This window comes from Pseudorca crassidens, chromosome X (assembly GCF_039906515.1).
Source record: "Pseudorca crassidens isolate mPseCra1 chromosome X, mPseCra1.hap1, whole genome shotgun sequence".
NCBI lineage: Eukaryota > Metazoa > Chordata > Mammalia > Artiodactyla > Delphinidae > Pseudorca > Pseudorca crassidens.
The window spans coordinates 57027441-57042034 of record NC_090317.1 but is presented as its reverse complement, the minus strand read 5'-3'; the positions used below and the strand labels follow the sequence as shown (position 1 = coordinate 57042034).

General features: G+C 34.9%; 1 protein-coding gene across 6 annotated transcripts in view; it reads left to right on the top strand.

Annotated features, from left to right (window-relative positions):
• The window catches only part of KLHL4 (kelch like family member 4), a 115022-nt gene extending 100698 nt beyond the window's left edge, over nucleotides 1-14324 (top strand). For 3 of the 6 annotated variants that reach the window (XM_067722516.1, XM_067722515.1, XM_067722512.1), the window contains 2 exons: nucleotides 11022-11193; nucleotides 12669-14324. In XM_067722516.1, the coding sequence (XP_067578617.1) occupies nucleotides 11022-11193; nucleotides 12669-12728 (232 nt within the window). In that variant the 3' untranslated portion in view covers nucleotides 12729-14324. Of the gene's footprint in view, nucleotides 1-11021 lie in introns of all 6 variants that reach the window. The other 3 variants (XR_010939782.1, XM_067722514.1, XM_067722513.1) reach the window with 3 other exon arrangements.
• Nucleotides 14325-14594: the final 270 nt, after the last annotated feature.

Here is a 14594-nt window from a genome sequence, read left to right as displayed (position 1 = left end):
ATGGTGGCCTCGTGAAATGAGTTTGGGAGTGTTCCTCCCTCTGCTATATTTAGGAAGTGTTTGGGAAGGATAGGTGTTAGCTCTTCTCTAAGTGTTTGATAGAATTCGGCTGTGAAGCCATCTGGTCCGTGGCTTTAGTTTGTTGGAAGATTTTTAATCACAGTCTCCAATTTCAGCGCTTGTGATTAGTCTGTTCATATTCTCTATTTCTTCCTGGGTTAGTCCTGGCAGGTTGTGCATTTGTAAGAATTCCTCCATTTCTTCCCGATTGTCGATTTTATTGGCATAGAGTTGCTTGTAGTAATCTCTCATGATCTTTTAATTTCTGCAGTGTCAGTTGTTACTTCTCCTTTTTCATTTCTAATACTATTGACTTGCATCTTCTCCCTTTTTATCTTGATGAGTCTGGCTAATGGTTTACGAATTTTATTTGTCTTCTCAAAGAACCAGCTTTTAGTTTTATTGATCTTTGCTATTGTTTCCTTCATTTTTTTTCATTTATTTCTGATCTGTTATTTATGCTTTCTTTCCTTCTGCTAACTGTGGGGTTTTTTTGTTCTTCTTTCTCTAATCGCTTTAGGTGCAAGGTTAGGTTGTTTATTTGAGATGTTTCCTGTTTCTTAAGGTAGGATTGTATTGCTATAAACTTCCCTCTTAGAACTGCTTTTGCTGCATCCCATAGGTTTTGGGTCATTATGTCTCCATTGTCATGTTTCTAGGAATTTTTTTGATTTCCTCTTTGATTTCATCAGTGATCACTTCCTTATTAAGTAGTGTATTGTTTAGCTTCCATGTGTTTGTATTTTTTAAGACCTTTTCCTGTAATTGATATCTAGTCTCATAGTGTTGTGATTGGAAAAGAAACTTGATACAATTTCAATTTTCTTAAATTTACCAAGGGTTGATTTATGACCCAATATATGATCTATCCTGGAGAATGTTCCATGAGCACTTGAGAAAAATGTGTATTCTGTTTTTTTTGGATGGAATGTCCTATAAATATTAATTAAGTCCATCTTGTTTAATGTATCATTTAAAGCTTATGTTTCCTTATTTATTTTCATTTTGGATGATCTGTCCATTGTTGGAAGTGGGGTGTTAAAGTCCCCTACTATGAATGTGTTACTGTCAATTTCTACTTTTATGGCTGTTAATATTTGCCTTATGTACTGAGGTACTCCTATGTTGGGTGCATAATTATTTACCATTTTTATGTCTTCCTCTTGGATCGATCTGTTGATCATTATGTAGTGTCCTTCTTTGTCTCTTCTAATAGTCTTTATTTTAACGTCCCTTTTATCTGATATGAGAATTGCTACACCAGCTTTCTTTTGGTTTCCATTTGCATGGAATGTCTTTTTCCATCCCCTTACTTTCAATCTGTATGTGTCTCTAGGTCTGAAGTGGGTCTCTTGTAGACAGCATATATATGGGTCTTGTTGTTGTATCCATTCAGCCAGTCTGTGTCTTTTGGTGGGAGCATTTATTCTATTTACGTTTAAGGTAATTATCAATATGTATGTTCCTCTTCCTATTTTCTTAATTGTTTTGGTTTCATGATTGTAGGTCTTTTCCTTCTCTTGTGTTTCTTTCCTAGAGAAGTTCCTTTAGCTTTTGTTGTACAGCTAGTTTGGTGGTGCTGAACTCTCTCAGCTTTTGCTTGTCTGTATAGGCTTTAATTTCTCCATCAATTCTGAATGAGATCCTTGCTGGTTAGAGTAACCTTGTTTGTAGGTTTTTCTCCTTCATTACATTAAATATGTCCTTCCAGTCCCTTCTGGGTTCAAGAGTTTCTGCTGAAAGATCAGCTGTTAACTTTATGGGGATTCCCTTGTGTGTTATTTGTTGTTTTCCCCTTGCTGCTTTTAATATGCTTTCTTTTTTTTTAATTTTTGAGTTTGATTAATATGTGCCTTGGTGTATTTCTCCTTGGATTTATCCTGTATGGGACTCTATGTGCTTCCTGGACTTGATTAACTATTTCCTTTCCCATATTAGGAAAGTTTTCATCTATAATCTCTTCAAATATTTTCTCATTTCCTTTGTTTTCCTCTTCTTCTTCTGGGACCCCTATAATTCGAATGCTGCTCTGTTTAATGTTGTCCCAGAGGTCTCTGAGACTGTCCTCAGTTCTTTTCACTCTTTTTTCTTTATTATGATCTACAGTTTTTATTTTCACTATTTTATCTTCCAAGTCACTTATCCGTTCTTCTGCCTCAGTCAATCTGCTATTGATACAATCTACAGTATTTTTAATTTCATTTCTTGTGTTGTTCATCATTGCTGGTTTCATCTTTAGTTCTTCTAGGTCCTTGTTAAATGTTTCTTGAATTTTCTCTATTCTATTTCCAAGATTTTGGATCATCTTTACTATCATTATTCTGAATTCCTTTTCAGGTAGACTGCCTATTTCCTCTTCATTTGTTAGGACTGGTGGGTTTTTCTCTTGCTCCTTCATCTGCTGTGAGATTTTCTGTTTCTCATTTTGCTTATCTTACTGTGTGTGGGCTCTCCTTTTTGCAGGCTGCAGGTTCGTAGTTCCTGTTCTTTTTGGTGTCTGTCCCCAGTGGCTAAAGCTGGTTCAGTGGATTGTGTAGGCTTCCTGGTGGAGTGGACTAGTGCCTGTGTTCTGGTGGATGAGGCTGGATCTTGTATTTCTGGTGGGCAGTTCCATGTCTGGTGGTGTGTTTTGGGGTGTCTGTGGACTTATTGTGCTTTTAGGCTGCCTCTCTGCTAATGGGTGGGGTTGTGTTCCTTTCTTGCTAGTTGTTTGGCATAGGGTGTCCAGCACTGTAGCTTGCTGGTCATTGAGTGAAGTTGGGTGCTGGTGTTGAGATGGAGATCTCTGGCAGATTTCCACCATTTGATATTATGTGGAGCTGGGAGGTCTCTTGTTGACCAGTGCCCTGAAGATGGCTCTCCCAACTCAGAGGCACAGCACTTATTCCTGGCTGCAGCACCAAGAGCCTTTCATCCACATGGCTCAGAATAAACGGGAGAAAAATTAGAATGAAAGAAAGAAAGAAAGAAAGAAGGAGGATAAAATAAAATAAAGTAAGATATTATTATTATATATATATTATATATATGATATATTATAATGATATAATTATATATAATAATTATAATATATTATATATAATATAATACATTATATTATATATATTATTAGAATATTTTACTAAAATAATAATTATTAAGAAAATTAATTTTTAAGTAAAAAAAAGAAAAAAGGACAGATAGAACCATAGGACTAAGGGTGATAGCAAAGCTATACAGATAAAATCTCACACAGAAGAATACACATACACACTCACATAAAGAGGAAAAGGGAAAAAAATAATAAATCTTGCTCTCAAAGTCCATCTCCTCAATTTGGGATGATTCATTTTCTATTCAGGTATTCCACAGATGCAGGGTACATGAAGTTGATTGTAGAGCTTTAATCTGCTGCTTCTGAGACTTCTGGGAGAGATTTCCCTTTCTCTTCTTTGTTCTCACAGCTCCCGGAGCTCAGCTTTGGATTTGGTCCTGCATCTGCAGGTTGGTCACTGGAGGGCGTCTGTTCTTCGCGCAGACAGGACGGGGTTAGAGGAGCAGCTGTTTTGGTGGCTCTGGCTCACTCAGTCCGGGGGGAGGGAGGGGTGCTGATGCGGGCGAGCCTGCGGCAGCAGAGGCCAGTGTGGTTTTGCACCAGCCTGAATATGCCATGCGTTCTACTGGGGAAGTTGTCCCTGGATCCCGGGACCCTGGCTGTGGTGGGCTGCACAGGCTCCCGGTAGGGGAGGTGTGGATAGTGACATGTGCTTGCACACAGGCTTCATGGTGGCGGCAGCAGCAGCCTTAGCGTCTCATGCCCATCTCTGGGGTCCACGCTGTTTGCCGCGGCTCACTCCCATCTCTCTTGCTCCTTTAAGCAGCACTCTTAATCCTCTCTCCTTGCACACCAGGAAACAAGGAGGGAAGAAAAAGTCTCTTGCCTCTTCGGCAGGTCCAGACATTTCCCCGGACTTCTTCCCGGCTAGCCGTGGTGCACTAATCCCCTGCAGGCTGTGTTCATGCCGCCAACCCCATTCCTCTCCCTGCACTCCAACCGAAGCCCCAGTCTCAGCTCCCAGCCCCCACTCTCCCCGGCGGGTGAGCAGACAAGCCTCTCGCGCTGGTGAGTGCCTGTCGGCACCGATCCTTTGTGCGGGAATCTCTCCACTTTGCCCTCCGCACCCCTGTTGCTGTGCTCTCCTCCATGGCTCCAAAGCTTCCCCCCTCTGCCACCCAGTCTCAGCCCACGAAGGGGATTCCTAGTGTGTGAAAACCTTTCCTCCTTCACAGCTCCCTCCCACTGGTGCAGGTCCTGTCCCTATCCTTTTGTCTCTGTTTCTTCTTTTTTCTTTTGCCCTACCCAGGTACGTGGGGAGTTTCTTGCCTTTTGGGAGGTCTGAGGTCTTCTGCCAGTGTTCAGTAGGTGTTCTGTAGGAGTTGATCCACGTGTAGATGTATTTCTGGTGTATCTGTGGGGAGGAAGGTGATTGCGTCTTACTCTTCCACCATCTTCCCCCTCTCCTATAGCTCGGTTTTTGACTTGCAATTTTTCTTCCTTTTAAGTGTAAACCTTTACAGTTATTGATTCCCCATGTCATATCATGGCTTTCTTTGCATTCCAGAAGACTCTGTATGAGTCATGTTTTCATTATCACTTGTCTCTAGATGTTTTCTAATTTCCCTTATGATATATTCTTTGACTCATTTGTTAAGTGTATGTACTTTCATTTCCATATATGTGTGGACATATCACTTTTCCTTCTGTTGTTGATTTATAGTTTCATTCCACTGTGAAAAGACTTTGCATGTTTTCAGCCTTTTTAAATTTATTAAGACTTGTTTCATGTCCTAACATATGCTTTATCCTAGATAATGTCCCATGCTTACTTGTGAAAAATATATCTTCTGAGTTTTGGGGGAATAGAAATTTTTATATATGTTTGCTAAGTCCATTTGGTCTATAATGTTGTTCTTCTTTCATGTACTTACTGATCGTCTGTCTGGTTTATTTTATCCATTATTGAAAGTGGGAAGTCAAATCCTCCTACTATTACTGTAGAACTATTTCTTCTTACTCTTCCCCCCTTGTTCTCCTCCCTTTCTTCTTCTTCTTCTTCTCCTTCTTCTCCTTCTTCTTCTTCTTCTTCTTCTTCTTCTTCTTCTTCTTCTTCTTCTTCTTCTTCTTCTTCTTCTTCTTCTCCTTCTCCTTCTCCTTCTCCTTCTCCTTCTCCTTCTCCTTCTCCTTCTCCTTCTCCTTCTCCTTCTCCTTCTCCTTCTCCTTCTCCTTCTTCTTCTTCTTTTTCCCCCAAAATGCATATATTGACCCACTTGATGTTGTCTCAGAGGTCCCTTAGACTCTGTTGAATTTTCTTCATTCTTTTCATTCAGACATGATAATTTCAAAACACTTGTCTTCAAGTTCACTTATTCTTTCTTCTGCTTGCTTGAGTCTCCAATGGAAAATTCTAGTGAGTTTTTGAATTCAGTCATCTCATTTTTCAGCACCAGAATTTCTATTTTTTCTTCTTTATAGTTTATTTCATTTGTTGACCTTCTAATTTTGTTCATTTATCTTTTTCCTGATTTCTTTTAGTTCTTTGCCTGTTTTTCTTTTCACTCTTTGAGAATATATGTCAGTCACTTAAATGTCTTTTTCTTGTAACACAGATGCCTGTGTTTCTACAGGGATGGTTTTGGAGGTTTACTTTGTTCTTTTGAGTGAAATTCATTTTCTTATTTATCTGTATGCTTTGTGGTCTCTTGTTGAAAACTGGCCATTTGAAATAACAGATACCTTTCCCAGTCCTTGCAGATTGACTCCATGCATAGGAAGACTATTGTTATTTAATCACTAATTATGTTCTATATTTGGGATAAGCCCATCTTGAAGGCTTGAGTTCTTCTCAGACCTCTACTGGGTTTGTCTGTTTCCTGGGCCTGTGTGTGTGTATGTGTGTTTGTGTGTGTGTGTGTGTTGATTCTCTGTATACATGGCTGCTTTTAAATGCCTTAACTTCCTTAAGATTCTCAGCCCTGATGCCTTTCAGAACCTTAGCTATTCTATTGGAGTAATCAGTAATCTATTGTAGTACCAATAATCTCTTTTCCCAGTTGTCTATGCATCTGTAATCCCCCAACAGCTTTCATGAACCATGTACAGTACTTCCCATGGCTTTTCCTAGCCTGAAATCTGAGCTGAAACACTTTTGACTGTCTGAGCTCTGAATTAGGTAACACAGAAGATAATCCCTTTGGCAACAACTGAGACAGGTTGAATTGCTGCATATTAGCTCTGCTCTTTTCTCTCTGGTTCAAGGAAAGGAACTGGGGCTGGGCCACTGCTTTATCCAATCCATGCCATGCTTTTCTAGGAGGGGGTGGGACCAGAGAAAGTAAAAAAAAATTCACAAATTGCCTACATCTTTTTCTTGACTGAGCAGGTATTTGGCTGCTGTGGATCTTTGACTGATTTCCAGAACAGCTACAAAGTTATTTTCACCAGTCTCTATTTGTTTATTTAATATTTTTGTGACAGAATAAGATCCTAGAGCTTCCTAGTCTACCATCTTGCTGACATCACTCCCTAGTAATGAAGCATTGAAAAAAAAGATAAAAACTACATGAAAATCACCTTGACTTGCCTGTATATTTAAAAGATAAAGCTGAATTTGCTCTGCCCTTTATTTATATCCAGAAGCACAATAGTGAAATTATATGTAATTACAAATGGAAAAGATCTTGAAAATCTAGTATATCCCTATCACCCTACATAAGTGGCAGTTGACACCCTCTATTGTTAAATGACAAATAGTGGCTAAAGGATTTTTTTCATATAACTGGGGTTATTAAAAGTTTGGAAACCAGTCATACTTGACTTTCCATTTCATTAACAAACTAAAAGTTCACTATTCTACACTCAGTATTATTGATAGAATTAAACATCAAGCCACTATTTTCTACTTTTATTGATACAGAATTTCGTCATATGTATAAAAGTTTAAGTATTTACTCTGTGCTGTGTGTGTATAACTGATGGGAATCATGTTTCCCTTTTAGAAAGGCCAAAGGAATGCAACTCAATACTTGTTAAAGTTCACTGTAAGAAGTTGAAAAAGGATAGATTCTACTGAAATTTCAAATTGCTTAGATAATTTATTGATGCCTTCCATAGACCACAAAAAATTACAGACAACACACAGTTCACAAAAGTTTAGGCCCACCTGTCTAATGAATGTATACATACTCTCAAAAAACTGATACTTGTATTCAAAAAAGGTAAGTGTAGCTTTCATTTTAAGAAAGGGTATCTAGGCATTGAATTCTACTCTTATGCTTGTAAAAATATGCATATTTCTATACCTAAGAATAACTGTAGCCACCTCTTTATATGACTCGAGAGTGGAGAAGACTATATCACCTCCTATAAGCTAAACAGACAGCATCAGGAATTATTATATTTGGGAAAACTTGATCAAATATACAAACAAATCCATGTAAAAATAACTATGCTTTCTCAAATTTCCATTAATGCCTAAACTATATTGGAGTGATAAATTCATGAGAAGCAGTGGTCAAAGAGTGATACTGATATAGAGAATTCATGTCGTTCATTACAGAAATATTAAAAGTTGTCTAGAAGATTTTATACAAAATAATGCAATACTATACAAAATTATATCTAGTAAGTAAAAAGTCATGAAGGTTTGTTACTATGAAAATCAAACCTGACTTCACAAAAATTTCATCTGAATTAAAAGTTAAATCATATAAATATATAGACAGAGAGACAGGTAATACTCTCAGCTCTTATAATAGTAATTTTCTTATAATAAATTCAAACTAGTAAGAGATTTTCTTTCTAGCATACTGAAGTCTATGCTTTTTTCTTCTATTTCAGTTTTTGAGACTTTTTATTGTATCTTAGTGGTGTAAATTGTGTTGCATTTACTTGGTTCCTTGTATCAAAATGCATGGGATTAAGAAACTAGGTTTGGTCCAAAAAGAATACATTTCATAAGGAAAAAATCTAAAATACATAAAATATTTTAATTAAATCACCTTCTTCTCTCCCATTATTATGCCAGCATTTTCCTGGCTTTACCAAGAACCCCTGAAATTGGGAAATTCTATCTTAAGACCTGAAAGAGAGATGAATTGGGCTGCGTTTTAGCACTGTAGAGTGATCACCATGAAATTAGCCTTACGATAGCTTAAGTGTCTATACCAATTTAAATAGGCAACTAGGAAAATATAAACTCAGTTCATATTTTTTTGATATAGAAAATTTCATAATACAGACTACAAAATTAAATGCTTACAAACATATCCTAATAATTAAATGTTTAACTTTATTTAATGATATAATTATATTTCCAAATATACTATTTTTAATTTTTAATGGGAAAAAGCACTTTATGCATACCAAAACATGTATAGTATACTAGTTAAAACCACTAGATTTGCAGTCAGACAGCTCTGAGTTCAAATCCCAGATCTGTTATTTACAAGTTATGTGACCTTGACCCTGTTACTTTACATCTCTAAACATCTGTTTCCTCATGTGAAAAATGGGAATAATTTTAGTATCAACTTCATAGGGTACAAAATAATAAAAGTTAATGCACTTAATGCCTTGCCTGGCACATATTATTATTTTGTTTGTATTATTTTTGTAATTAGTATTATTGTTATTACTAACATTATCCCCCTTATTGGCATTTTCCTTGTAAAGATCTTGAGAAAATAACTAGTGCTAAAGTACAGTTTTTGAAAATTATGACTTTCATACAAATATAATAGTAACTTGTCAAAGAATTTTGTGTGATTCATTAATTAATGAGGTAACCCATAAGACGTTAAAATTGCTTCAAAGAATCTTCGAAGAAAAGACATAAAAACAATTAGGAATGCTGAAAAAAATTGGTTATAGATACAAAAGCAGTTAATAACCTATAGGGAATAAAATGTAATATTTGGGTGGGGTCATCATTCGGGGTTAGAAATTAATTCTATCTTTATCAAGCAAAATTTATTTTATTGTTATGTATAGGAATCACAAGAAAACTCAGTTTTCTACAGCTTAACTTCTACACCTATAGAGTTGTAAAATAGCCTTGTCAGTTAGAAAGTCAAAGATGCACACTCTGTAGAATCAGATAATCCTCATTTCCATGTCTTAGACAATACTCCTGACACTATTTTCTGGTAAAACATTGATGGCCTACCCAGTACCTTAGAAGTCTCATCCAATTAATTAAGATAATCATTTAAATTAAAGGTTTCTAAAATACATAAACTTGTGTTGGCTGAGTCAGGGATTATTATTTTTATAATGTTGATGAGAACATTGAGGCAAAGAAGTCAAGCAAATTGTCTGTAATTACTCTAAGTGGAGGAATAAGTCCATGACTAATTCCCTTTACTTCAGTCTCCTTTTTATTTCCACTAGAATATATATATATATATATATATATATATATATATATATATATATATATATATATATATATATATACTTATATCCAAAGTAAGGAGAAATAGAAAAGCAAAAGAGAAACAAAAGGGGAGAAATGGGGTGCTGTTTTAATTTGAAGGTGAGGTAGTGGCTAACTTTTTCTTTAATAACTGATCCTCTGTGTCTTTACAGATAACAACCAAGGTGCCATGTTTTTTCTTCAGAAGATTCTACATTCCCCAAACCTCTCTAGTTAATAAACCAGTGTCCAGATAACATTAACAGCCAGATTTTTGAGCATTCATTATCATGCACATGCAGAAAAATCCTGGGTTTTGGATGCAAATCTATAAGGGAATCCTTCCGCAAGCCCTGGTTCACAATTCATATATGTGTGTACTGTGTTAGCTGAGCGCAGCATCAATTAACAATAGCAATTGTGTTAAAGATTCAGATTAGCTAAAGCATACAGCTGTGGATTTTCTGGTTCTGCTTTTTAATATAACATCAGAATTTAAGGTGAAACCCAACAGTATATGGTGGATATTGAGGATATCTTAATTATTGTTGATTTCATATATTATTAAAAAATATTACTGGATGTGAGACCAAGTTCAAATGGAAGCTGGGATCAGATAATTTAGATTATGATTAAAGAGAGAAAAACAGAAATAAGATGAGTAATACAATTGTAAGGAAATTAGTAGATGATAATAAATGAAATTTTGTAAAATAAATGTTTTTCATTGGGCTTTACAAATAGGCCAATATAAAATCGGAGATAATTTCTACATATAATTATATAAGTTTTTCTTATTGTTCACTCCTTTTAGATATTAGTATTCTATACTGGCTTCAAATTTTAGGAAAGAATTCCTGGAGAAGATTTTAATTAATATTGCTTATTGAATTCTCTTTCATTTTGCTTACAGAATAGGCTTGGGGATAAGGAGTTAACTTCAAGTTAAAATGGAAAAACATCCCAGGGTCCTCTGAAGATAAATAAGAACTCTCATAGAGGGAAAAGAATACAACTGTGGTCTTTGTAACTACAAAGAGTTTTAAAACCAGGGTACTATAGTTTATAAAACAAAAAGGCAATTATATTCAGAATTACTTAACATGTGAGCTCTCATATAAACAAGATCAGGCATCTCAGATATAACTTGGATAAACAAAGAATAAGAAAAACCCATTCCAGCTAGCATACTAAATGACAGAGGAGGCATTTTCCACATAATGTTAAGATGCCAATATGTGAAATTTCCTCATACAGATTCTGAGTACTGATCAAAGAAATGTGTGGTATTTTTAAAAGGAAATTCATTGTCACTATGCTTTGAGTGACATCTGGTGGCTGAAGAGAATTCTGTCATTTAGTTATCCTTAACGTTTATTAGTCAGACTACACTTAGTATGTATAAGGTATTTTTAATTTCTTATATTAGATAAGAGTACATTTTATTAATGTCTATTAATTTTAACACTGTTGAACTTTCTTCTCAATTGTCTTCCTAAACCTCTTAAGGTATGATCCAAAAAATGATTCATGGTCAACTGTGGCACCTCTGAGCGTTCCTCGAGATGCTGTTGCTGTATGTCCCCTTGGAGACAAACTCTATGTAGTTGGAGGATATGATGGACATACTTACTTGAACACTGTTGAGTCATATGATACACAGAAAGATGAATGGAAAGAGGTACTCTCATTTAAAGTATTCAAATTGATATATTTCACGTTTTAATTTAAAAATTAAAATATGTGTTTGGAATTAATCCCATTCTCTTCCTCTCTAGGGCTGAACCAAATTCTTTAATGAAATTTATAGCATGTGCTTTATTTAGCTATAGAGAATTATTAACTGAGCTGTTTTATCATTAGCAGGATCCATCAATACTCATATAAAGTGGAGACAAGACATTCTCTTAACGATGGACTCATTCCTTTTACAGAAAAGTGAATCAGATTCAATAATCCAAGAGCTTTACTCTCTGACCAACTTTCTATGTATGTATTATGACTTGAGAAGCAAAGAATAATGTCCTCACCCACAAATGTCTGCCCTTTCTTATTGGCTGGTGCCCAGGAGGAAAATCTTTCAGTCCCCTCCTTATAGAGGTTCTACAAATTACAACACTCCTAACTACTGATCAGTCATTCAAGGGACTTGGTGCACAGTAAGAGACTGGAATTAAACTCTCTCAAGAGTGCTGGGCATCTAACAGAAGAAATTCTAAGGAAAGTACAAGAAGGGGCACTGAAAGGACATCTTGGTGGTGTTAAAGGAAACTTGATGCTTCTGACAGCTTTGCAGTTATAGCTCTGTATTTATTCCAAAATGCCTAATGGTGTTTTGTTGATTAAATGATGGATTAATAAAATATGAAGTATGATTAACTCTTCACCATTTCCACAAACAAGCAAACCTTGTATTTGGTATCAAACGTCACCTTTCCTTACATTAACTTCATGGTGCTCTGTTTTCTACGTAGTAAGCTGGTTACTGTTCTAAATAAGTTATGTGTAATATACTGACACCTGATAATGGGATTCTAGCTCTTTCCTCCAACAATATGATTCATGAAGACCCTCAGAAATATTCAAGTTCTGCCATGTAGGTAGCTCTTTACAATGGTTAGGACAGCTAGAAATGGAGGAAAATATTTAGAAAACAAGGATGTAGGTCAAATACAAGAATCAAAATATTTGTAATTTACTTTTCAGAAAATTATAGGCTAGTAGCTAAGAGACCTAGACTCTATTCCAGGCATTTCACTGTTTCATTGTGTGACCTTGAAAATGGTGAAAGAGAACTAACAGATAATGAGATTATAACTACTATATGCCTAATTATTTTCATTCATTATCTTCCTTAACCCTAACAAAAGCTCATTGAAGAATGAGTATTATTAGCTGTAATTTTTAAAGTGAGAAAATTATCAGAGAGGTGAAATTTACCCAAGATCACCTGTTCTTCAAACTCAGGCCTACTTCATTTTAAAGACTATGCTCTTTCTACATTGGACTATTATTTGGGCTGCATTTTCCCATATCTTTATACAAGATGAAGGTTGGGCCAGAATAGGTAAGGACTTTTTCAACTCTAATATATTATGCTAAATGCAGAGTTCATTCAAACAGCATTTCTTTCCTTGTTTTTGTTTTCTGTGTTAGGAAGTTCCTGTTAACATTGGAAGAGCTGGTGCATGTGTTGTGGTGGTGAAGCTGCCATAAAGCTATCTTTATCAAAGGGAAGGAAACTGGATAATTTCAAGAAGTGGAGTAGGAAGAGGAGAGGAAGAAGAAATATGTTCTTTCCTTCAATTAGTAATCAAACATGAAAATTCTTGTGTCATTTTAATATGTAGATATAAATGCTCTCATTTGTGAAGCCAAAGCAAGTTTTCAAACACTAATTACATATAGGTGTTTAGTGTATATGTTGTTGCAGCTAATAATATAAATGAAAATCCAGTAGTCTATGTTTAGTCTCGTCACTTTAAAATGTTAAAATGTTTAAGGGAAATTGATAGTGACCAAAGTATAAAAAGTTACAAAAGCATCAGTAATTTTGAGTCTGATAAGTTAAAAACATTTTCTATTTCAAAAAAAATTAAGTACCCTATCATTTGGAACGTAACTAATATAAAAGAGAACATCTAAAGCTTAAATTATAAGGTTTGATTTTCAGTAAGACATCATTCTTTTATCTAAACAATATCCTAAATAGCTAAATAATATCTCACATTTACCAAGAAGAAAGATTTTACTGTGGTGAGATTAAAAAAAAAAGAAAAAGCTCATTGACATAATTTGTTATGCTGATCACAGTAGGTTAAAATTTTCAGACTTACTCTTTTACAGTACCATTTTCCAAAGCACACATATAGATTTGGTATTCCTTAACATGTTGTCTTGTTAGGCAACATTTATTTTACCAGTAAAATATTATTGTAATTCCATATACACAATCTATACAATAAAATGGTGAATATTTATCATATTGATACAAACTGTGACCTCAGCTTTCGAGTGTCAGGGCCTCACTTGTATAGACAGTAACATTCTCCTCAAACATTTCTATGAACTCTTAAAACACCTGCCATTAAGTTAAACCAGTTTTCAAAAACAAAGCAATTTTTCAACAGCAGTAAAATTGAGATGTTCTACAATATTAACACATGGAAACACCAAAATGTTCAACATCCGTGGTTAATTCTATAATTATCTTTTATGTACCAGTACATGATTTTCTGTCAATTTTATATTCATCCAGTAGAGAATATTAAGGATATATGCACTACAAATGTTTTTAAATTAAAAAACAACAAAAAAGACTAGCTGGGTAGTATTTTACCTTTAAATTCTCACTTCCATGTCCAATTATTTAAAAAAAAGTGGGGGAGGTTGGCCAAAAAGTTCATTTGGGTTTTTCCATAAGATGTTATGGAAAAACCCAAATGAACTTTTTGGCCAACCCAATATTTAAGATAAAATGTTGGAAAACCTTCTTTATGAAAGTAACTTTTCAATTAAATTATGATTTTAGAATTTCTGCAATATGTCCTTTTAAATGGGCTTTGTATTGTAGTATGTGAAACCAACAAATAAAATCCAGAGATGCTTATAAAATGTACTACTACTTTTAAGTTTTTAAAAAAAGAGCAACATAGGTTGTACAAAGATATGTGTACTTTAACAAACTGAATTTAAATAAAATCTATTTCCTCTGGTTATAAAGTGTGGCTTTAGATTATGTCAAGTGCAGCTTGAATTGACCTTTTGATATTTATTTTTCCAATAGCTAAAGTATTTAAATAAAAAAATAAAATTCCCCTACTTTGTTTCTTATTCCTGCCATTGTCTTTAATTCTAAATAAAGGGTTATAGACATCTTCAGTTCTAGGGGTAGAGATGGAAACATAGAGATGTTGTAAAAAATAATAAACACACACCCAGAGAGTTCTGTTGGATCTTTAAATTCATACTTTATCTAAGTCAATGCAGAAGTAGAGTTACTTAAACTTTTATCTCCAGAGCAAAGCTTGGCCTGTCAAATTAAATTGGAGTGTGAGCCAGTGGGGAAAAAAAAGATCAAAG